General features: G+C 42.1%; 1 protein-coding gene across 3 annotated transcripts in view; it reads left to right on the top strand.

Moving 5' to 3' along the window:
• Positions 1–25898, top strand: part of exoc2 (exocyst complex component 2) — a 323421-nt gene that overhangs the window by 279304 nt on the left and 18219 nt on the right. For all 3 annotated transcript variants that reach the window (XM_072509914.1, XM_072509916.1, XM_072509915.1), the window contains exons 24-25: positions 20000–20055; positions 22831–22953. In XM_072509914.1, coding sequence (XP_072366015.1) covers positions 20000–20055; positions 22831–22953 — 179 coding nt within the window. The remainder of the gene's footprint in view (positions 1–19999; positions 20056–22830; positions 22954–25898) is intronic.

Here is a 25898-nt window from a genome sequence, read left to right as displayed (position 1 = left end):
GGGTTCATATCACCACGCCACCGTGTTGCCAATATTAGGGGAGATACCTGTGGAGAAACCTCATAAAGAGCAAACACTTGCTCCACTGCTCCTTTACACTTGTGTGCCCTTGTCAGCAGAAGCTTAGTAGGAGTTGTCCTCCCTCTCAACTACATTAGATCCATGATGATGGAAAGACAAATTGTGGAATAGAAATCTTTGAAAGCATTAAACACATTGAGGATTCTCCTTTAACTTCCTTTGCTGTTTCAGGCTGATAAATTCACAGAGCCAGTCTAATGATGTGAAAGTTGTAACCAAATTCTGGAGCACATGTGCAGTATTATAGATAATGCAGGATGAAAAAGACTGATTGAGGTGAGGTTCACAGTCTTAAGAAAGATCTCCGTACTTGTAAGTCCGTATTAACATGCATTTTATTTTACAAAACACAGTTATCCACCGATCATCATACCGGAAGGATATGTAGAGAGTGTCAACCGAGCTTTTAACAATAATTAATTGAATCTATGGGTACTTGAGCTCAAGCAGCACCAAAACTGTTGGTCTTGTAATAATTCTAGGAATTTATTGATTTTACTCTGATTTGTGTCTACCCAGTTCCCCCCCTCTATCAGTGCAAAAGGTGCTTTCTCTGATGGCAATTCCACTTGACCTATTATGTTTTTGATTGTCAGCTCAAGTGAGCCTCCAGGACCAAAATATTTCTTGAGCATCAACACGTTGCTAACATTTCTGCTCGCCATTCAGAATAGAGTTGTCACAAGGCAACTTAAAATACAAATGAACAGCCAGTGCCTTGCAACATGGCTAAACAGCCAGAAAATGGCAACTGTTTCAGGAGATTCAGCAGATTGCGTTATATCCGGCTAAATGGTTAAAGACTGCTGTAAAGCCTCTTGTGGCTTTCCTCATGAAGGCATGTTATGGGAGATCAGCCGTAGGAGTTGAAAGGATGGGCAGGGCGGAGGGAAACCACAAACAATAGCTCAACGATGGAAAATATTTGGCACATGTACTGAAATCGTTTGGCCCTTGGGAGAGCTAGGTAAAGATAAAAGTGAGAAGACTTTTTAAAGGCTGGTGATTGATGGAGAAGGAGAGAAGGTACCTGGTGTAAAACCTGAAATAGGGTTACGCTAGCTTTTTTATTATTGAATGATACGGCTAGCTCTTATCATCTGTGATGAAACTGTTTCTCTATCACTGGTGTAGCTGCACTACAAAGTTATGTGGATACAGATGTTGGTGCAGGTTCTGCAGACCAACCACTTTGTTTTATCACCTTTCTGAATTTTCAATTTCTGATTTCCATATAGATCTGCAAATGCGATTATAGCAGATTATTTACAGTGGAATAAGATAATAAATAGATAGAAACAAATCCATGCTATAATAAAATGGCTTATCATGTTGAATTGGTTTTAATACTTCACTTGGACTGTGATGACTATTGTGGAGGTAAGCATGGTAACATTATCCTCTACTGAGTAATGGGCTTACACCTGTACCTAGGATACAATGAGCCTTTTGAAAAAAGAACAATTCTCGTCATATGTATGTTGCTGGCTCGGTCAGTATTTATTACCCATTCCTAATTACCCTTGAGAAGGTGATGGGGAGCTGTCTTCTTGAACCGCTGCAGTCCATGTGGTGTAGCTACCCCACTGCTAGTTGGTTGTGGATGGGCTACCAATCAAGCGGGCTGCTTTAACCTGGATGGTGTCAAGCTTCTTGAGTGTTGTAGGAGCTGCATTCATTCAAGTAAGTAGTAGGTATTCCATCACACTCCTTGTGCTTTGTAGATGGTAAACAGGCTTTGGGGAGTCGGGAGGTGTGTTACTCACTGCAGATTCCTCAGCTTGGACCTTCTCTTGAAGCCACAGTATTTATATGGCTTGTCCAGGTACGTTTCTGGTCAATGGTAACCCCTGGATATTGATCATGGGGGATTCAGCGATGGTAATACCATTGACTGTCATGGGACGACGGTTAGATTCTCTTTGGCACTTTTGTCGTACAAATGTTACCTGCCACTTGTCAGCCCAGCCTGGAAATTGTCCAAGTCTTGCTGCATATGGACATGGACTGATTCAGTATCTGAGGAATCACGAATGGTGCTGAACATTGTGCAATTATCAGTAAACATCCCCACTTCTGACCTTATGATGGAAGGAAGGCCATTGTTGAAGCAGCTGAAGATGGTTGGGCCTAGGACACCAACCTGAGGAACTCCTGCAGTGATGTGGTAGAACTGAGAGGATTGACCTCGAACAGCCATAACCACCTTCCTTTGTGCCAGGTATGACTCCAACCAGTGAATGGTTTTCAACCTTTTCTCATTGACTCCAGTTTTGCTAGGACTCCTTGATGCCACACTCAGTCAAATGCTGCCTTGATGTCAAGGGCAGTCACTCTCACCTCCTCTAGCATTCAGCTCTTTTGTCCAAGTTTGAACCAAGTCTGTAATGAGGTCAGGAGCAGAGTGACCCTGGCGGAACCCAAACTGAACATCAGTTATTGCTGAGCAAGTGCCGGTTGATAGCACTGTTGATGACCCCTTTCATTACTTTACTCAGTAAAGGTCTTTGCTCTCAAGTTGAAGATGACCTGCTTTCTGATTATGATAATGAAGGAGGAATGCAAACCAGGATACTAGGAGAGCTTCCTATTCTTCTTTGTAAAGTGCCATGGAATATTTTATTGACCAAGTTAATGAGTAAGCCTGGCCACTGTTTAACATTTCATCAGAAAGACTTTACCTCCAACTTGGAGCATTCCCTCAAAACTGCACTAATGTGTCATCTTGGATATATGCTCAAGTCATGGCATGAGACTTGAGCAAGCAAATTTCCACTCCAAAGCAATGGTGCTACAGAGTAAAGCCAGCACTTCTAATTTGATTTCACCAACATGTCAGGGGCTGGTTTAGCACAATGGGCTAAACAGCTGGCTTGTAATGCAGAACAAGGCCAGCAACGCGGGTTCAATTCCAGTACCGCCCTCCCCGAACAGGCGCCGGAATTTGGCGACTCGGGGCTTTTCACAGTAACTTCATTGAAGCCTACTTGTGACAATAAGTGATTATTATTATTATGTCCTATTTATTATTATGTCCTATTTATTTGTCAGTAAACCAGTAAATTTACTTAGTTTTTTTTTCTTTGTCACCTTTGGTTTCATCATGCAATTCTCAGCACCCAGGTCAGTGACCTCAAAGGATCTTTCAGATTTTCTATCAGAGTGGTTTTGTACCTTTTAAAGAGCAATCTCCATTGATCCAAATTTTGCTATGTGTAGATGGCAGCCACCTGACCCAGCCAGTTGCGTGGCCACAAAATGAGCGGCAGCAGGAGATGGAGTGTAGTGTAGGAGTGTAAATTGAATCAAGTTGCTTGAAAGTGGGGAGAATTCATTGGAGCATTATTTTTAAATACTTGCATAACCCCAGGAACCTCTCTCAACTCCCACATAGAGATCACCAGGTTCCAAATTGAAAAGCACGTCTGTAGTTGCTAATGATTTTATGAATGCTGTTTCTTATGCTCAAAAGGTCAGGAAGGTAATTTGAACTTTTAAAAAAAAAAAAGATAAATAGCCTTTTTTCACTGACTGATTATGTATCTTGTTCGATTGTGAATGACGGCAATCAGCCCACTTTAGGAATCTTTCTACCTGTTTACCTTTTCTTTCATACCCCTCACTTAAAAATCCTTTGACACCTCCAAGGAGGTATACCACAAGCCCGGTGGTGGTGGCGGCCCTCAAAATTTGGGGGCAGTGGAGGCGGCATAGGGGGAAAGTTGGGGCCTCGGCGTGGACCCCATTACGGGGGAACCACCGGTTCGCCCCAGGAAGAACAGGTGGAGGGTTTTCAGGGTGGCACAGGGCAGGGATACGGAAGTTGGGGGATCTGTTTGTGGACGGGAAGTTTGCGAGCTTGGGTAAGCTGGAGGAGAAGTACGGGCTCCCCCTGGGGGGGGGGGGACACCTTCAGGTACTTGCAGGTAAGGGCGTTTGCCAGACGGCAGGTGGTGCAATTCCCGAGGCTACTGCCACACACAGTACAGGACAGGGTGCTCTCGGCGGGGGCGGGGGGGGGGGGGGGGGGGGGGGGGTGGAGGGGGGGGTGGAGAGAGATCTCGGAAACGTACCAGGTGATGCAGGAGGAGGAGTAGGCCTCGGTGGTGGAGTTGAAAGGTAAGTGGGAGGAGGAGTTGGGAGAGGAGATCGAAGAGGGGACGTGGGCAGATGCCCTAGGGAGGGTGAACTCTTCCCCTTTGTGCGCGAGGCTCAGCCTCATACAGTTTAAGGTGCTGCACAGGGCACACATGACCGGGACAAGGATGAGCCGGTTCTTTGGGGGTGAGGGGTGGCAAGTGCAGGAGGCGAAAGAGGCCGGAACTCTGGCCTTTGCGTCCCTGATAGCCCGGCGAAGGATTCTCCTTCAGTGGAAAGATGCGAGGCCCCCAAGCGTGGAATCCTGGATCAGCGATATGGCAGGGTTCATTAAATTGGAGAGGATGAAATTCGCCTTGAGAGGGTCGGTACAAGGGTTCTTTAAGCGGTGGCAACCGTTCTTAGACTTTCTGGCAGTAGGATAGACATTAGTCAATGGCAGCAGCTGCTCGGGGTGGGGGGGGGGGGTTACTTTATTTTTGTTTGTTATTTACACTGGAGGGTCTGAGGGGATGTATACACCTGTTGTGTTAAGTAGGGATGTTTATCAATTATTTATGTACAGGTGGGGAGGGGTTTGGGGGGTTGCTTTTTTAGATTGTGTTTTGTACTTAACCCTGTTGGGTTCTTTTTTCTCATTTTGTTATTGATATTTTGTGAAAACCTATAATAAAAATTATTTAAAAAAAAAAAGAAAAAATCCTTTGACAACCCAAATAAGTTTCATGTATTAATCATACATCTTTTGTTGAGGCAGTGGGCTAGTGTGTTACTGGATGTTGTGGGGTGTTATGACCCCTTGTTACTGTAAATGTAGACATTAGGGCAGGCTTCAGATTGACTTGGTTTATTCATTGGGTTTGTGATCTTTAACACAAGTATTACTATGTCCAAAGGGAATTTCCAGGCAATGGCTTGATTCGTTTGTTGCACACATGTGATATAAAAGATAGTGTGTTACTAAGCGTTTTTTTATGTATGTGGGTGGGGACACTTTCTCTGGTGCCTACATAGTAAAATGTCAGACTTTTTGTACCAAGTTCCCTCACAGCAGATAAGAGATGGGTGACATTTTTATTTTAAAAAATCTTTTGTTGTTATTGAGGTTGTGTGCACTGTATTTCAGGCTATTTTTGGTCTTGTTTTTTCCTCCCTTTTCTTGAATATCTTTCTTTGAATCACATACTAAACTGGATCAAGAAAGCAGGAGCCAACCCGCTTCATTGGTTTCAGTCAGCCTCGAGTTGGCTGTAAAAAATTAATTACATAAGTGTCACAGAATTCAGGAATATCTCTGAACTGGCATCTGTTGGGGGATTTATGACCATCCCAGAGCTTAACGGGCAAAATATTCCCAAAAAATGACTAAGTGCCATTTTGCACGGGAAACCGTTGAGAATCCCGCCGGCTGTTCTGGCGTGATTTTCCTAGCAATTCTCCCACATTTAGTCATATATGTGGAGCCTGGAGAGGTTTCCACTGGGAAAGAGATGTGTAGGACCTAAAGGCACCGGCCAGGCCAGTTCCTTGGAGATCAAAGGGCACCCCAATCTTCAGACAACCTTACAGTACCCACCCCCCTCACCGGCAGAGCTCCCCCACTCACAGGCAACAGGCCACCGTCCCCCCTCACCATTGGTGATACCAGAAATTCCCACCACCACCACCAAGTGAACAACACCCTGCTGTGAGGTCGCCGAGGGCCACCCTTCATGCTTTTCACCCCCACCCCCTCAATTTCATGGCAGTTCCCCTCCTTGGGCCCTGCCCCTTGGCAGTGCCTCTTGGAAATCTGGCAGTGCCAACCTGGCACTGCCCTTTCCTGTCTCTGACATCCATGGGCTCAAATGGCCTCTGTGAATCCTTTGGCATGGTTATGTCTGGTCTCCGTTGATGGAAATGAGTAGTGATTCCTGCCAGCTTGTGCCAGAGGGGATGGTGAATCCCGAGAGCCGGAAAACTGGTTAAAACCCAGAAATGCAAATTCAAATAAGTTTCGATACTCATTTAAATTTGCAAGTCTGGTTCACGCCCAGCCAGGGCTTGAACCGGATAGGGTCCGGTGCCATGGGCTAGGCGCATTTTGCCCCGTTTGGCGTCCAATGTGAGCCCTAGTGGGAGGTGCGCCGGGCGCAACGCAAGAGGAGAATCGCCCCCTATTGTTCCAATGTACCACGTCACCATGCAGCCTGTAAGCATATTTCATTCTGCCTAATATCTACCTCGCTTTGTTTGTCTTCCCTTTTTAAAAAAAAAACATTATCGTTGACCCCTGTACAATTTTTCTTCTTGGAAATTGAACAGGATACATACTTCCAATGTGTTTGTACCCAACAGTTCGGAGGAGAAAGTTTTAATATGGTGGGGGGAGTGGTCAGGTGGTCCGGGATGTTGGAAGCAAGTAAGGATGTGCAGCCAGGGCAGGTGCAGTTGCGGGATCCCATGGGGGTTGGAGGTGTGTAGTGGAAGGGTGGGGGATGGGGTCTGGGGTCCCATGGGGTAGGTGGTGTGTGGAGTGAGTCCCATGAGGGGGTGGAGGATTTAGTGGATTTTTAATTTAAATTGCATTTTGGAACTTCCTGGTCAATTGCTGTGCAAGTCTTACCTGGGAAATTCCGGCAGTGGTGGGGATTCAGCAACACATCTTTAGGACTCTCCGAGATGCACTGCCTTGCAGCTTCAAAGTTACAGGCCAATATTATTGAAAAAAAATCATTTGGCTGAATTAACCATTGGCAATTAATTTAACGTTTCCGCATCAAAGCTTTAGCAGTTTATTGAGCTATTAACTGTAGCCAGGTTAAACACCATTATGAAATTATTGATACGTCCCTTATGGGTGTGTTTTGTGGATAACCAGAAGGATGTGGAAATGGAATATATTGATGTAACAAATCAAATTCCATTTGATTTAAAATTAAAATTGAATCACCATGAGCATAAAAGAAGACATGCATACTGGTGTACTCGTGCTATGTTAGTGCAATGAGATTGAAGTTTCCTTTGCAATTTTCCATTGATTTGTGATCCGAACCAATGAAATGGCTCAGATTTCACTGTTGGCAGCAAAGCTAAGGCACTCACTGCTGACCTTGAAGAAAGCTGCCCACAAAGGTATAACAACCTATGTTGTGAGTTTTCCTTTTTCTTAGTTTGAATCTGGTGCCCAAGTCCACTGGATCATCCAACAGCAGTGATTTCATCAAGCAGTGTAAAGCAACCAGTTACATTGAAATATTCTCACAGACTGCAAACCTGAAAGTAAAATGCACTAATTGTCATGCACGTTTTAATAAGTCTTACAGAGAGCAAAATAAATGATTGGAAAATACACATTAGAAATTGAAATGTCACCAACCAGCTTATAAATAAACTTGGGTTTTCTCATCAGAATGGGAAGAAATTACATTGCAAAAATGTTAAATTACTTTTCCAGGGCAAGAGAAGTTCTTCAGCGGTTGTTACTTACGTTGTTTAGAAACATTGTTACATTGCATTAACAGAGCATAAAGATTTTAGGATTTTTATTTAAAACAGTAATATTACAGTAAGAAAAGGGAAGTTCTCATTAGTTCAGTAACTTCAACTTGATTGCAGTCTGCAGGAATTTCATCAATATACCCCACAGAGAAACAAAGAATCACTAATAACAACTTCTGCATTTCCACATTTAACTGTACATGTACAGACTTCAGAGTTGCTGTCAATTTGAAAGCAATAATAACTGTTAATGATGATGGTTTTGCTGTCATTACTACTGCAAGACTGGACCTATGATCTTCAGAGCAGCCAACATGCTTCTCTGAGAACATGGAATAGGGAAAATGAGAGGACAAGTTAGTTCAAGTAATTAGTACTGCATCTAGTGGCATTTGGACAGGGTTTAGAAGGAATGGGCTTTATTTTGTAACACTAACACTGTGTGGTTAATCTAAATACTGAAACCACAGTTTTAAATAAACTTAAATACATCTGAACCCTATGTCACATATCACTGAATTGCACCTTGGTTTCTTCACCTACTTACGTAGTACCTTCCTTCGAAGCAACATAGTAGACAGTGAGGAGTATAGTAACCGCTTTTCAGGAGAACAAGGCCAGATTGGTGAAATAGGCTGGCAGATGAAATGATACAATTTGATAGGAGCAATGTGGAGAGGCAACATAAGCCGAATGACACTCATTTTGTTCTTTCGTGCAATGTGGGTGTCATTGGCAAGGCCAATATTGGTTGTCCATCCCTAATTGCCCTTAAATAGAGTGGCCTAATGGACTATTTTTGCAGGTCACTTAAGAATTAACCGTATTGCTGTGGGTCTAGAATCACATACAGGCCAGACCAGGTAAGGATGGCAAATTCCCTTTTTTAAAGGACATTAGTGAACTAGATGGGTTTTTAAGACGATGGTTTAATGGTCAGCTTTACTGAGAATAGCTTTATATTCCAAATTTTGAAGATAAATTATACCAAATGCATTGGGGGTTTGAACTTGTGCCCTTAGCCTGAGCCTGAGCCCCTGGATTTGTAGTCCAGTGACAATGTTAAATAGGATACATGAACTGAGAGGCCTGGGGGTTTACATACACAAATCTTTTAAGATCAAGACAAATTGAGAAGCATGTTTTTTTAAATCATATAGGATGCAGAGCTGGGCTGAAAAGTGGCAGATGAAGTGTAACCCTGAAAAGTGTGAGGTTGTCCATTTTGGAAGGACAAATATGAATGCGGAATACAGGGTTAACGGTAGGGTTCTTGGAAATGTTGAGGAGCAGAGAGATCTTGGGGTCTATGTTCCTAGATCTTTGAAAGTTGCCACTCAAGTGGCTAGAGCTGTGCAGAAGGCCTATGGTGTGCTAGCGTTCATTAGCAGAGGGATTGAATTTAAGAGCCATGAGGTGATGATGCAGCTGTATAAAACCTTGGTAAGGCCACATTTGGAGTATTGTGTACAGTTCTGGTCGCCTCATTTTAGGAAGGATGTGGAAGATTTGGAAAAGGTGCAAAGGAGATTTACCAGGATGTTGCCTGGAATGGAGAGTAGGTCTTATGAGGAAAGGTTGAGGGTGCTAGGCCTTTTCTCATTAGAACGGAGAAGGATGAGGGGCGACTTGATAGAGGTTTATAAGATGATCAGGGGAATAGATAGAGTAGACAGTCAGAGACTTTTTCCTCAGGTGAACAAACCATTACAAGGGGACATAAATTTAAGGTGAATGGTGGAAGATATAGGGGGATGTCAGAGGTAGGTTCTTTACCCAGAGAGTAGTGGGAGCATGGAATGCACTGCCTGTGGAAGTAGTTGAGTTGGAAACATTAGGGACCTTCAAGCGGCTATTGGATAGGTACATGGATTACGGTAGAATGATGGGGTGTAGATTAATTTGTTCTTAATCAAGGACAAAAGTTCGGCACAACATCGTGGGCCAAAGGCCTGTTCTGTGCTGTATTTTCTATGTTCTATGTTTTCTATATAGGATTCTTGATATTTTGGGCAAAGACAGAATAAAATAAAAATAAGTTATTAAAGTGCTAAACCTTTATGAAATAGTGATTAGAGCGCAACTGAAGTAGTGTGTCCAATTCTGGGTGCCAAACTTATCAAGACCTGGGAAAGGGTGCAGAACAGATTTGCTCGAATGATGCAAGGGATGTGGAGCTTAAGTTCTCCAGAGAGACTGGAGAAGCTGATATTCTAAAGCAGGCAAGGTTAAAATGAAATGAAAATCGCTTATTGTCACAAGTAGGCTTCAAATGAAGTTAGTGAAAAGCCCCTAGTCGCCACATTCCGGTGCCTGTTCGGGGAGGCTAGTACAGGAATTGAACCGTGCTGCTGGCCTGCCTTGGTCTGCTTTCAAAGCCAGCGATTTTGTTAGAGTAAATAATGAGTAATTGTTTCCAGTGGCAGCAAGGTCAGTAAACAGGTCACAGATTTAAGGACAAAAGAACCAGAGGGGAGATGAGGATTTTTAATATTTGTCCTTGTGATGTGGGTGTCACTTGTTAGGCCAACACTTATTGCACAACTTAAATTGTCGTTGAGAATGAGAATCATCACCTTTTGGAACACAACTGAGTGGCTTACACTGCATTTCAGAAGGCCTGGGTGCAAACCATTTTGCTGTAGGTCTGGAGTCACATGTAGAACATAGAACATACAGTGCAGAAGGAGGCCATTTGGCCCATTGAGTCGGCACCGACCAGACTGGGTAAAGATGGCAGATTTCTTCCACTAAAGGACTTTAGTGAACAAGATGGCTTTTATGACAATCCAGTAGTTTCGTCGTCAGCATGAATGAGACTACAGGTGGCACAGTGGTTAACACTGCTGCCTCACAGCAGCAGGCATCCAGGTTCGATTCCGACCTTCGGTGACTGCCTTGTGGTGTTTGCACATTCTCCCCTTGTCTACATGGGTCTCTGGGTGCTCCGGTTTCCTCCCACAGTTCATAGATGTCCAGGTTAAGTGGATTGGCCATGCTAAATTGACCTTAGGTTGGGTGCAGGATTAGGGTGGGAGATTGGGCCTGGGTAGGGCGGCCATTCGAAGGGGCGGTGCAGACTTGATGGGACGAATGGCCTCCTGCACTGTAGGGAATTCCAGTTTCAGAATTTCTTAATTTAATTAAATCTCAGTAGCAAGTTGTTACAATCTGGAAAGGGCAATAAAACAACAACAGTTTGTATTTCTATAGCACCTTTTGTTAATTGTATCAATTGGGATTAAGTACATACAGTTGGGGGACATTAATTGGATGATTACTTGAGAACATCTAAAGAGACACTGACACAAGTATGTTGAACCCGCGATGTGGAGAACGCATAGATGACAGAAATTTACAAGCAAGGTTTATTTCAATACAATTCCAATACTCCCCTAAGGGTCTCCTTACCCGACCTGAAACCAAGCAGGGTTTATTGTGCAGCTGTGGCTCTCCTTGTTAAAGGGAAGCCCCGCCCCCTTTACAGAATAGTCCCACCCTGTTAAAGGGGAAGTTCATATTCCGCAGAAGTATGGGAAACCTGATCCCGGAACCTCCATTGGGGTTAGAACACAGTAGCTATCTACCTGTAATGTTTCACCCCGAATAAATCTATCCAAAGACTGGTTTGGATTCTTCCTTCACCAACTGGCTACCAGGAGTATAACACCATTAACATAATAAAACCTCCACAAAACTTGACACCGAGCCACATGAAGAGTTATTAGGGCAGACGACCAAAGGTTTGGTCAAAGAGGTTGCTTTTAAGGAATGCCTGAAAGAGAAAAGCAGTAGCGAGTCAGAGAGGTTTAAGTAGGGAATTCCAAAGTTTGAGACCTTGGCAGCTGAAGGCACAGTCACAGTGATGGAGTGAATAATATTGGAGATGCACATGAGGCTAGAATATCAGATGGTTGAGGTTTTCAAAGCTGGAGGAGATTACAACACTAGGGAGGACCAGGCTCTGGTGAGATTTGAAACCCTGGATGATAATGTTAAGATTAAATTGTTACTTTCCTTGGAGCCATTGTAGATCAGCAAGCACAAGAATAATGGAGAAACAAGGCTTTCCAGAAAGTTAGGACATGGATGGCCTTGAATTTTGATAAGAGTAGAATGTAGGAGGCGGGCCAGGAGTGCATTTGAGCAGTTAAACCTGGAGATAATAAAGACATGGATCAGGATTTCAAGAGCAGATGAGCTGAGGTGGGTCAGAGATAGCCATGCTACAAAAGTAGAACAAGGTGGTCATACTGATCACATGACTAATGGCCAGAGGCTTACCTCTGGATCAAATAAGACACCAAGGTTGTTGACTGTCTGGTTCAGCCTAAGATGGTTGCCAGGAATGGAGTCAGCAAGTAGTGAATGAAATGTGGGGTGCAGACTGAAGAAATAGCTTCAATCTTCTCAATATTTGGTTGAAGGATATTTCTGCTTTTCTAGAACCGGATGTTGACCTGGTAGACTGAAGGGGTTGAGAGTGAGTTTGAGCTTGGTGCTGTCAACATACATGTGAAAATTGACTCATATTTTCAGATGATGTGGCAGGGCATGAAAAATATGAGGGACCTCAGACTGATCTTTAGGGAACACCAGAGTTAATGGAATGGGAAAAGAAGCTGTTGATGGTAATTCTCTGGTTATCCCCAAGTACATAAAACTGGAACCAGACAACTGCCGTCTGCCCGTGTTTCCCAGACCAGAGGATCACATGGTCCGGAAAAAAATGGTGCCCAGCCCGCCAAGTGGATACATCCGTGAACGGGCACGGACCTCAATCCTCCAGTGGGGGAGTCGAAGCATCGGAAACGGATCCCCGTCTAGTGCTGATCCTGTTTTCTTCACGGAGCTGGATTCTCCACCTCACCAGGAACTCTGCTTCCAGCAGCGGGAGGTGGAGAATTCAGCCCTAAATGTCTCCGTTACATCCAAGCCTTTTGCTCCTGTTTGTAAATTTCAACTATGTGAACTTCACAGCCTGAGAATGAATAACACTGTGAAGAAAAACACATTGGGCAGTAAATACTGTTTTGAGGAAATTACTTAATATCTCAAATGTGTCAAAACAACTGATACCAGGGACTTTCTGGGTTTTTTAATCTTCTGGTCAGCAGTTTTTGAAATTTTACTGTAATCCTTTCCAAAGTCTGTATTATAAATAATGCATCAGTGATTGCAGTCTGCAATAGTCCCAGAACGTCTCATGCTTCCATCGCTATGTTCCTGCTTTCTGTGTCTCAATGAGATCTGATGTGGGTCAAAATACTGCTGCAGAAGAAAGAAAGCATCAAACACAATTATTACGATCCCAGCAGACCCCAACAGTGGTTAGTACTGGACCGAAACCCCAATACTTTAATTTACTTTGTAAGATTGTGCGGAAAGAACAATTCGCTCCAGGAGTGATTGCATGAAAAATGGGACTTTGGTATTTTAAAATAAAATTTTGTTGTGAATACAATATTGAACTCTTTAACTTCACAGTGAAAAGAGCAGCTTATATTTACCCCTTAACTACTACTACTCCTCAATTCTCCATTAAACAACAAGAGGAGAAATAGACATCTCTCAATCCAGTTTAAAATCAGAAGGGCATAGAGTAATACCTGCTTTGGAGAACAAATTTGGCTCCTGGTTAAAGCCGTGCAGATTCTGGCTGAATTTCTTCAAATAGCTGCTTCAATTGAGTTGTTTCAGCCTTGTGCTTGTCTTCAGACAAGACTGCTCTGCTTTAAAATATTCTTACTCTTTTTTTTAAAACTATCCTACTGGGAAAGAAAACTGCCTTTACATGTGGACCCTGACACTCAGATCAGAATGCAACTCTTCTCCCCAAAAACCTTTTGAAAAATCTCTCCCTCCCTTAGCTACCCCCAGCACTGACATCATCTCCCCAAGCTGAAAATAAATTAACTTTCCAGGGACTGAAAGCACATTAACTCCCCAGAGACTGTCTCCAGTCAAAACACATTCCTCTTGCTCAATTTGACCTCTGGCTCCCAAAAGCTCTGGCCCTTCAAAACAGAGTTTTAAAATAAAAACATGACCTCTGCAGTCAAGCACACACCAACCCCAGGCTTTTAACCCTTAAATTGCCCAGTACGTAGACTCCAATATTCCTAAAACCTTCCAGTCGTCACAAACTTTATATGTTTAGAAGTGCCTTTCATGACTTCAGGGCATCCCAAATTGATTTTCAATCAATTAAATAAATTATTGTAATTATCCATCATTGTAGTGGATGGAAATGAAGCAGCCAATTTGTGCAGAATAATAAGATCCCATAAACAGTAATAAGATAAATTAGAGAGTCTGTGGTAACTTGACCACAAAAAGGTAGTCGAAACATATTAATCTTGAAGTTTATCTTCTTTAATATATAAAAACAACGAAGTTTAAAATGCAGGGTGGACTTAAAAATGGGAGCAGCTTGTTAATAGTTGAAATCACACTAACTGAATAGAATTAGAACTAACGGCAGTTAAACACGAATATACACCGGTGACAACAACTGAAACTAATTATGTCACAGAGCTTACCATCACATCAGCAATGGATTTATAAAAGAAAATGCATAATAATAACACAATAACAGAATCAATTTCAGTAGTGATTTTTGAGGGATAAGTGTAGCAGACAATGGGGGTGGACCCCCTGATCCTCTTCGATTAAGACCATGGGATCTTTTGCACCACCTGAAATTGAGCAGACAGAACCTCAGTTTATTATTTAATCCTAAAGAAGGCACCTCTGATTGTGTAGCACTTGTACATTCATGGAGCATAATCAGTAAGGGATTTGAGGATTACAGGGATAAGGTGGGAAAGTGGAGTTGAGGATTATTGTAATCAGATCAGACACAATCTCAATGAATGGCGGAGCAGAATCTATGAGCCGAATTGTCTACTTCTGCTTCTATGTCTTATGGGACTGAAGGTTGTAAGCAGCTGAGGTTGGTAAATCTAGAAAGAAATGATGACTATGGAGCAGAGTTTTCAGGGAAAAAAGTTGGTAAGATTGGCTGATAAGTGCAAGGTCCCACTGAAATTACAAAATAAGGAAACTGGGGAGAGGCCAGAACGTTGGAAAAATTAGAGAGCTGTAAATGTAAATTAGCTGGAAGACTATATGATGGGTGATTTGTTTAAAAGCCCATGCTGCTAAACATGGTCAAAGTCTAATCTATGGCAATAACAGATAATTAACAAACTGTTCATGAATAAATATCCAGAATGCATAGACAAGACTGCCATCCCAGAAGCTGCGCTGGTGGTTTAAAATAATGGATAATGACATAATTAACTGTAGCTTTCAGAACTTTAGAATCTGCACCTGAACTCTTCCTGGCATGCAGAAAGCACAGGATCTGATAGGTACAGAAACGACAAAACTGGGATCTTTTTCAAGATCGTCCTAATGAGAGTTGGAGGAGAAAATGAGCGGAAAGGAGTCGCGCAGGTGTTGCAGTGGATAGCAAAGAGGTATGGGAAATGGCTCCAACTGACAGTTTCAATTCAGTTGTATTTGAAAGTGGTAACAGTGACTTGGAAGATGTGAGAAATTCTTTACTATGTATTTAATGGATTGGTACATTGCAAGCATAAGTCTTTGTTCACAGCCGGTATCTGAGCAGTCTTCTCTGTCTTGTTGCTGTAGTTTTGACTTCACAGAATGCTTGAGCTCTAACATATCATTTCTGTGAGAAGTATTCTCTTTGGTTTGTTTTCCTTCTTGACAACTCTGGTTGTTCTTTAATTTGTGGAATTTATAATAATTTAACAATTGACAACAATCATATTGCGATATGATGCTTTTTTTAAAAAAGGTTGGCGGATAAGGATATCTTGCTGATGAATCAGTTCTTGCAGTCAAATTAGAACATCAGAACTTAGCAAAGTAATTATCTGAAATATTTTCCTCAAGGAACCGTGATTTTATGGCATTTTGGAAAGCAAGAAACGCAAGTCATAGCAGTGTAGGAAACATCGCTGTCATTGTGCCCAAGGGTCACAGAAACTAAAGAAGTTTGAAGCTGCTCGGAGGGTTCCATTTTTCTCTTTTTTTCTGTCTTTTGTTCGATTTTCAGATTATTTAGTTTGCTTTTTTAAATTACTCCTTTTTCTCTGTTGTTTTAATGAATTGGTTATCTGCAACACTCGGCTTGTTCCTTGTGAGCTGTAGGCTTTTGGTCAGTGAGACTATCTCCCATGGCTGCCCAACTATCATGTCACAATGACCAAAGCTACTGCAACACTGTTGTGTGAAGGCAAACATTTTACCTGCATCGGAGTGACAGATCCACCAAAATCGACAATTTGGGACTGATGACTATTTTACATTAATCTTTGCAGAAAGTTTCCCGAGAAGTTCTGTACTAAAAATGATTCTTAACTGTGATAAATAGGTGTGGATATTAGTGCAAATCTTTATTTATTAATGAAATAGAACTAGAGTTGTACTAGAGATGACAATCCCAACTTTATAGAAAAAGAGATTTGAGACTATTTCCACTGGAGCAGAAGAAGTTAAGTACTCTTATTTGTACAGTAAAGGGTTTTGACGTAACTAGGGAAAGACAATTTACTGTGAATGGGGAGTCCATGGTCACGTCACTGTTTTAAAGGCGTCACTAAACGAATGAATGCTAGGTTAGAGAACATATTTCTGTTGTTAGAGCATAGACAGAATTTCTATGATTTAACAGATATTTAAAAAATAAATTATTCCACAGAAATTATATACAGTTTCTTCTAGAAACCAGAAAAGACCAAGTTCACAAAATGGTCTTATTAAATTTTTCATATCAATTAACTATTGCCAAACATTTATAAACATAGAAATAGGAACTCCAGGTTAAGTATAACAGTAAGGAAATGGGAAACTGCCATTCTTTATGGGAACAAAAAATGATAGCTATTGGAGTTTTCAACATTTCTATCCTCTATATTTTCTATTAAGTGAAATAAAAATGTTGCTCTGTATTGAAGTGAGTTTATTCTCTGGATGTGTATCGCCCTGGTAACTTTTGGTACCAGCCCTAGTAGCAAATATTTGTTCATTTCTTTTTTTTTGATTATAACTCTTTGATGTATATAACAGTATTGAATAATGAACATATTATTTATGACATAAGTGACCAAGGATAAATAAAGATAGTGAAGCTGGTAACACATTCAGACCATCACTCCATGTGAAGATTCCAAAGCTGCTACTTCACATTTTTGCATGTGCCGGAGAATATACCACTGTGTACTTTTGAATATTTTTTTTCATAATGGGTACTATGTGACCCATTCTGCTGCATTTTCATTCAATTCACCTTCTCTAGGGCAATTAGAAATAGGCAGAAAGTTCTGGCCTATCCAGCGATGCCACACCCCCTGTAAGTGTATAAAAATACATCTAATGACTCATTGGGGATACTCTCTTGATTTCTTTCCTCCATCCATTAGAAGACATTCTCAAAGACTGCTTGATGAGAAACATACCTAGAAACATACATAGAAAATAGAAGCAGATGGAGGCCATTCAGCCCTTCGAGCCTGCTCCGCCATTCATTATGATCATGACTGATCATCAAGTTCAATACCCTGATTCTGCCTTACCCCCCCATATCCCTTGATCCCTTTAGCCCCAAAGCTATATCTAATTCCTTCAGCAAATTATACAACTACTTCTGTGATAGTGAATTTCCTAGTTCTGGACTCCCCACCATCGGGAACATTCTTTCTGAATTTACCCTGTCTAATCCTGTTAGAATGTTGCAAGTTTCTATAAGATCCCCTCTCACTCTTCTAATCTCTAATGAATATAATCCTAACCGATTTTTACTCTCCTCGTATGACAATCCTGCTATCCCAGGAATCAGCCTGGTAAACCAGGCTGCTATGGCACTGCCTCCATAGCAAGAACATCCTTCCTCAGATAAGGACACCAAAACTGCACACAATACGACAGGTGTGGCCTCACCATTGCCCTATACAAGTACAGTAAAACATCTCTATTCCTATACTCAAATCCTCTCGCTATGAGGGCCAACATACCATTTGCCTTCTTTACTGCCTGCGAAGAATTTACAAAGTCTGTTAATTACCTCTTAATTTCCCTTTGACAATGTAAAACCTGTCATTGGATCTTATGGCAATGACCAATGTTTCAGGTGTCTGGCGAATGTCGTAACTTGAGCGCTGTACTTTCAAAACGATGCTGATGCAAATGCAAGTTTTCAGTAATTTCTTACGCGGCAGTATTGTTCAATGTTGGGTAGCTTTGCTGTAACCGCTTATGTATAATTGAAAATAAGATTTCAAGTTTTTCTATTGTAATCTTTTCCATTTATCTCCTTTTTACTCTTTAAGTTTTTATTGTTCCAACTTCACATTAACATTTCTACTTTTCGGGTGGCACATTGGTTAGCACTGCTGCCTATTGCACTGAGGACCCAGGTTCGATCATGGCCCCGGGTCACTGTCTGTGTGGAGTTTGCACATTCTCCCCGTGTCTGCTTGGGTTTCACCCCCACAACCCAGGGTGTGCAGATTAGGTGGTTTGGCTGCACTAAATTGCCCATTAATTAGAAAAAAAATAATTGGTTCCTCTAAATTTATATTTTAAAAAACATTTCTGCTTCTGTGTGGAGGAACAGCGGGATCTTGGGGTCCACGTACATAGATCCCTCAAAGTTGCCACCCAGGTTGATAGGGTTGTTAAGAAGGCATATTGTGTGATGGCTTTCATTAACACGGGGATTGAGTTTAAGTGCCGCGAGGTTTTGCTGCAGCTTTATAAAACCCTAGTTAGACCACACTTGGAATATTGTGTCCAGTTCTGGTCGCCTCATTATAGGAAGGATGTGGATGCTTTGGCCGAGGGTGCAGAGGAGATCTACCAGGATGCTGCCTGGACTGGAGGGCATGTCTTATGAAGAAAGGTTGAGGAAGCCAAGGTTTTTCTCACTGAAGGTGACATGATAGAGGTGTACAAGGTGATGAGAGGCATGGTTAGAGTGGATAGCCAGATACTTTTTCCCAGGGCGGAAATGGCTGTCACGAGGAGACATAATTTTAAGGTGATTGAAGGAAGGTATAGGGGAGATGTCAGAGGTAGGTTCTTCACACAGAGAGTGGTGGGTGCATGGAATGCACTGCCAGCAAAGGTGGTGGAGTCCGAGTCATTAGGGACATATAAACGACTCTTGGACAGGCACATGGACAGCAGTAAATTGAAGGGTTGTAGGTTAGGTTGATCTTAGATTAGGATAAATGGTCGGCACAACATCTTGGGCTGAAGGGCCTGTACTGTGCAGTAGTGTTCTATATTTTTTCCAACTTTTTTTAATCAACACAGTCATTATTTGCCTTTGTTTCTCCTCTAAGCCAATTCTAAATGCTAACGGTTGTCACCAACCTAAAGATTGCCCTGTTGCATCATGGATACAACCAAAGAAATCTTTAGCATATTTTTCAGCATCAGACCAGTAAAGGTTGCCTTGGGATGCAACCTCTCTTCTGTGATCGACTCATGGTTTGATTCCACATAAGCTTTCGGAATTGAGTTTGCTTTCTGTAGTAATAAAATTGAAAAGGAACATAATGGGGGCAGAAATTGCTGGAAAGATAAATGGCAATTACCATTAAAAGACTCCAGCAATTCACAGCAAAGAAGGGATAAGCTCGCCACCTCTGGGGCTTTCCTGGTGTAATTTTTTTTGTGGTCTGCTGTCGACTGTTTGATAGAGATTAATTGTCATGATTAGTCAACTCCATTATCGTGGTATGTGACAAGCAGGATAGTGGAAAGCAAGCTAGATGTACATTGGATAAAAGCAAATTACTGTGAATGCTGGACTCTGAAACAAAAATAGAAAATGTTGGAAAATCTCAGTCGGTCTGACAGCATCTGTGAAAAAAATAAAAGAGCCAACGCTTCGAGTCTGGATGACTCTTCATCAAAGCCCTTTGTGCCTTGGTCTGTTCTTGTCCAGCAATTCCCATGTTCCTGTGAAAACAGTTCCACTGTCCCTGATCATGAAGGGTGGGATCACTGGTTCTCTATTGCATGGTCAAGAATATTAAACTGGATGTAGAATCTCCACTGAGATCAAATTTATATGTTTTGCAGTGGTAGCTAATAAAGAATGGCATTTCCAGTAGTGGATAAAAACTATCTGTCTGAACCCCTTGAGCACAGGTGAGATAAGATATGTATCCTCATAGCATAGCAGTGTCACCTCTTGATTAAAGTGGAGTTTGTATTCTGTTTGATTAAGAATTAGGAGTAATTCGGACAGTTTATCCAGCTATTACATTTATGCATTGTTTCTTTTTTCTTTTCTTAGGTGTCAGAACTTACTTAAAAGAAGCTTTAGTTAACATCATTGCTGTGCATGCAGAGGTAAGGTCTTCAAACTAATCTGCGCGTTTACAATGTTGCATTTTTACTTTGGGTCTAAACGCTTCTTATTTTCACCACAGCGGAATCAGAAGCAACCTGTACAACCATGTCCACTGTGATATTTTGAAAAGACAATACCACAAATTTCATCTCTTCTTCAGTAGCACAGAACATTCTTTAGAGAGATGCTGCAGAATTGCTTTGCCTGGAATATCATATCAGTGAAATATCACTTCTGTGGCATTGGATAGACATAGGGTAAGGCAGCTTTCAGCGCCCAAAGCTGATTGTTTCCCCTTTGCGCTGTCAAGAAAACCATGAACCCTGGAGCTTTGCACCTTTTATTAGTCAAAGCTGAGACCATTTGTCTCCTCCAACTGTAGGGAAACAAAGTTTGCACATTCTCCCCGTCTCTGCTTGGGTTTCACCCCCACAACCCAAAGATGCAGTACATGATAAAGCAGTTCTACCATTTCTACCAGATATTCCTTGAATTTCCATTATTTTAGAAATTCAGCGATTTTTACCTGCCCCCACATACTTCATCCACTAATTGATCTACATGAACTTTAACTTTCGCTTACATAGGACAAGATATTTTCATTAATTCATTTGTTTGACAATTTGTTTGATGTACCAAAGATTTTGCTTCATAATTTCAGCAGCAGAGATCAATTGCTTCTATTACTTCCTGACATCGTACGATTCACTAGGTGAAGTTAGACCTCCTTCTGCCCATACGATATCCACCAGATTGGCCAGCATGCAAAGAGGTTGTCCTGTGGTAATCTGGGGGGCTGATACCTGGGAAAATAAAAAATAAAAACATTCTGGAAATCCTCAGCACGTCAGGCAGTATCTACTTGCACAAAACCTGTTACATCTCTAAATTTTATCAGTTCCAAAGAAAGATCATCAACCTGATAAGTTTACTATGTTTCTCTGTCCACTGGCTGTCCAGAGAAACATAGTAAACTTATCAGGTTGATGATCTTTCTTTGGAACTGATAAAATTTAGAGATGTAACAGGTTTTGAGCAAGTAGAGGCAGGGCAAGTTGGACATGTGGGAGAAAGAACAAAAAGGAAGGTAATTGGAGGGTAGAAGAAATTAAATGACAAAGCTTCTTTCAGTATGCAAGACAAAGGAAATGGTAATGAGTCAAGAAAAGAAACATAAGAAAGAAGAGATGGAGATGAGAAAAGCAGAATTATCACAGCTGCCATCCAAAATAAAAATAATTACAAAAAGAAGACAAATGGGGGCAGTGGTTGTGATTTAAAATTGCTGAACTCCATGGGGAACCTGGAGGACTGTAAAGTGCCTGATTGAAAGATGATAGGCTGGATTCTACGCTGTCGGGATTATCCGTTGCGCCGGCAGCGCACCCACGCTTGGTGATTTCCCGACGGCGCGGGGCTGTTCACAATGGGAATCCCCACTGGCTGGCTGGCGAGACGGAGAATTCCGCCACCGGCAGGGGCGCGCCCCACCAGAAGACTGGTGTGGTGGGATGGAGAATCCTGCCAGAGGTGTTTGTCCTTCAGCTCACATTGAGCTTTGTTAGAAGTTAGTGGGGCTGCCCTTGCATGGTACAGGGTGTGAGAAAGTAATGGGTACAAAGGCCTCAGAGGTGGTAGTGATGATGTGAGTGAACAGATTGGTAGCTGTTGACCTGTTAGGATGATGAGAGAACTCAATTTGAAAGTGCTGTTGTAGCTTGGAGGAAGATTATTTCCAATGGTGAATACGAAAGAGAAGTACGATTGGGAGGGGAATGGTAATGCATGGAAAGGCATACAGTGAAATGATTGGAAACAACCTTATCTGGAATTGGCCCAGTGGGGTAGTGAAGGAACTTTGAGATGCCAGAGTCAAGAAGGTGGTTGTTAGTAAGTGTAGGAGAGTTGATATGGAGGGAGAGATTTACAAAGGGTAGCAAGGCTGTGAACTCTGGGGAGAGGTCATGAGTTGAGATGGAAGTTGAGAAGGATGAGAAGTTGCTTGGTTCAGTGGCTGAGAGAGAAGGGCAGTGAAGATAGCTTGATGAGAAACTTGCCACGATAATTGTGATGGCTGTAGAGTCCGATTTTAGATAAGGGTGAGAGAGGTGGAACAAGGTGAGACAATGAAAGGTGTCAAAGGAGTAGGGACAGACCCAAGTGTGGTTTGGTGGTACCATGGCAGTTTGTTCAGGGCATGTGGATGGTGCAGCCAGATAGGGAGACTTCATTTGAAGGGGAAGGTGTCGTCACTCCTTGGCCAGGTTTCTTTCAAGGCCATGATATTGATTGGCAAGAGCCTCGATCACAAGTGAACTCAATCACACTCTGGAAGGAGCTGAAGAGACTTGTGGTGATATCTGATCTATTAGCAAACTCCACAGAATCAACGCTGGGAGGGTGAATGGAACAAGAAGCAATTGACAAAATTAACCCCCAGTTGGTTTTCTGGATGGGAAGGTCAAGCAGGAGAGTAGGATGGGGCAGCTGAGGTTTCTGATCATAAGGAAGGAGTAACAGGTTCCTCTTTACCATGTTTAATATGAAAATATGTATGGATAATGGTAAGGAAAGTATGGCTAACTGAAGGCAAGAATGTAAACTACAGGTGTGGCTGTGAAAGGGTCTGCATATATAACCTTTCTGCCCATATGAAGATATAATTTTTTCCATTTGTATTTGGAGCTTGAACTTGTCTTAAAGATGAAAGAAGACCACGGTGACATTCGGTAATCTATCATCCTATTTCAACCAATGTTTCTGTGAATTTACAGGTATTTACGATTTCTAAGGAACTCGTCCCAAGGATTCTTTCACGAATTATTGAAGCTGTTACTGAAGAAATAAGCCGACTAATGCAGTGTGTGGCTTCCTTTAGCCGAAACGGAGCGTTGCAGGTATCAGAGAATTAGCAGAGATTCATTCGTTGACCATTTTTTAAAGCTTACTTTGACTTTGGTCAGAATGCATTAAAAAGAAAGAAATGATCACTGCCTCTGAGTGGTCAATTAATGGTGCCACGCTGTGCCAGTCTGTTTTAGTTTAATGGCTCAGTTTTGAAGTTGTTCACATGCACAGTAATTTCAAAAAAAAGCTCAGTTAAATTGCATTGTTTTGTGACATTCATTTTTAATTAGTGGTATAAACTGCATACTGTAGGGTGGGAACATTGTTCATATTGGTTGAAGTCAGTGGTTGCTGTGTAATTTACTGCTCTTATCCAAAAGTTATGCATTGGGAATTCAATAAGCAAATAGAACTAATAGGGTCCAAATACATGTATGGAAATGTAATAATCCAGTTGCAAATTTACATTGAGTGTTTTTGATACCGGAATCTGTTCTTTTTGTGTGCAAAACATAAGCTTGGCAAGGGTTAAACCACGTCCCCACCCCCATCCCTCAGAGAGTTTCTCTGTGGGTTGCTTTTTCGTTCAGATGTTGAATGGGTGATCCAAAATGAAACTAGAGTTCTCTGTGCTAGCTGAGGAGAAAGGTATGTGTCTAAATGCAGTGATGCAGTTATCATGTGCACAGTGCACTTGCATGTGGATTTCATCTAAGCTTCCTAAAACCCAGAGCAAAATACATCTGTGCTGTTCTGGTTCTTTTTTGCAAACCTTAATTAGTCCATTCAACGTTTTAAAATTTTTTGAGTAGTTCAAACAACGTTATGCTCTTTCTCTGCATTCCTTCACCACTACCAACCTCCTGCCCCCCACTACCACACACTTCCCACATAACATCTTATAAATCCGTTTACCTGACCGCTGCAAATATTTTATAATTACTAAAATAGTTTGCTGTGGCTTGAATTTTCCTCCACTATTATGCCAACAATCAACACCAAACACATGGAAGTTGGGTAACAGGGAAGCAAGCTAACAAGGTTGACTGTCTCTCTCACATCAGCCGGCCCTTTCCTGTCCGCCACACGTAAATGAAATTCCATCTGTTTTCTTAACCTTGAGTGTGCTATTTCTATCTCGACGGGTTTCCAGCAGAAGAGTTGGAGTAATACCTGATTAGCAGGAGCAAATGCCTTCATTTCTCAGTTAAAGGTCAAGGCCCAGTTAATGTCCCCCTCTCCCTACATAATATCCCATAAGTTCACTTGCATCTCCAATGCCTTCAGTGCAAACAGCCATGTGCTCTTCAGGGTTCCTTTGTCCTTTTTAATAGTGTCTTTTGTTCTTGTGTCAATCTTGGTTCAGTGATTGCACTCTTTCGCACTTAAAATCTCTGTTGACACTTCAATCCAGTTTTGAAGGACTGATAGTCTGACTGAGGTACAGCCTTTTGCTATGATATTAATATGAGACACTATCTGTTAGGTAGATGTAAAAGATCCAATGGCACTATTCAAAGAAGGGCACAAGATTTCTGTAAGTGTTCTTGCCAATATTTCCCTTGAGCAACCCTAATGCAGTAATAAAAACAGGAAATAATAAATAGTTTGGTAGCATCTTTGGAGAGAGCAACAGGGTTAATATTTCTAATTGAATGTGACTCCTCTTCAGAACACTTATTTTCTCATCTCCTCTCCCCCTGAAAGCTAATGCAGGCAACTCTGGCATTTCATCCTTTTATCCTTTCTTCTATGAACCTGGATATAGAACATTAACTGGTTATTTGCTCATCTGTGTCAATGTCATTGTTGCACCTGATACTGTCCTCCCTGATGAACAGATGTGCTCCTTCCTATAAAGATCACTGGATTCTCATCTGCAATAGAAATTGTAGCTGGTCATTCCTCTTGCTTCTCCCAGAATACTAGGACCAATTGCTGCTCTCACATGTGACAAACAATCAACAGTGTCCTTGGCTTATGTCCTTTAAATCATTGTGACCCTGCACCATAGAATATAGAACATACAGTGCAGAAGGAGGCCATTCGGCACATCGAGTCTGCACCGACCCATTTAAGCCCTCACTTCCACCCTATCCACGTAACCCAATAACCCGTCCTAACCTTTTTGGACACTAAGGGCAATTTAGCATGGCCAATCCACCTAACCTGCACATCTTTGGACCGTGGGAGGAAACCAGAGCACCCGGAGGAAACCCACGCAGACACAGGGAGAACGTGCAGACTCCGCACAGACAGTGACCCAGCGGGGAATCGAACCTGGGACCCTGGAACTGTGAAGCCACAGTGCTAATCACTTGTGCTACCGTGCTACCCACCATATTCAGTGTGGTGCATTTACTTGCTGAGCCAAGGGGCTGCCCTCAATTTTGCTTCATGCTTGCAGGAATCCGCAAAGGAAACAAACCAACACGACCTTTTATCTGATGAATGGCCTAAAGATTGCATGCTATTTCATTGTCATTATCTCATGTCAAAACTGCATCTAGTCTTTACAGCACGTTCTTTGCATCTCGTGTGCATCCATACCTGGGGCATACAAACCTTCAAGGTGCAATCTCCTATTGAAATCCTTGCCAGACTCCTATCTTTCAAGCCCAGAATAAACCACACTGTGCAGCCAAATGATTTACAATCATTTCCAGTTATCTAAATTAATGAGAAACCTGTGCATCAGCTCCTTAAACTTTCAACCTCTGAAGACTGCTTTTCTGCTGGTACAAAAAGATGGCACAGCCTGACCGTGGGGATGGGTCCCTTGGTCAAGCACAAGTGCTCAAGTCACATCGCCATTGACATGCCCAAAGAGCTCTGGTGCAGTCTGCTGTTCTACCTGAGTAGGTAATGGCTGGCCTCAAATCAGTCTCGAGTATAACAGACCCAGCTTTGATAATTCCTCTGGAATTGCTCCTTGGCCGCTGAAGATATCACATCTTATCACAATGAAACACAAGTTAGTTTATAGCATTTGGAG

The sequence above is a fragment of the Scyliorhinus torazame genome, chromosome 6, assembly GCF_047496885.1.
Source record: "Scyliorhinus torazame isolate Kashiwa2021f chromosome 6, sScyTor2.1, whole genome shotgun sequence".
In the NCBI taxonomy this organism is placed as follows: domain Eukaryota; kingdom Metazoa; phylum Chordata; class Chondrichthyes; order Carcharhiniformes; family Scyliorhinidae; genus Scyliorhinus; species Scyliorhinus torazame.
The sequence above is the reverse complement of the archived record's forward strand: the minus strand, read 5'-3'. Positions and strand labels throughout refer to the sequence as shown.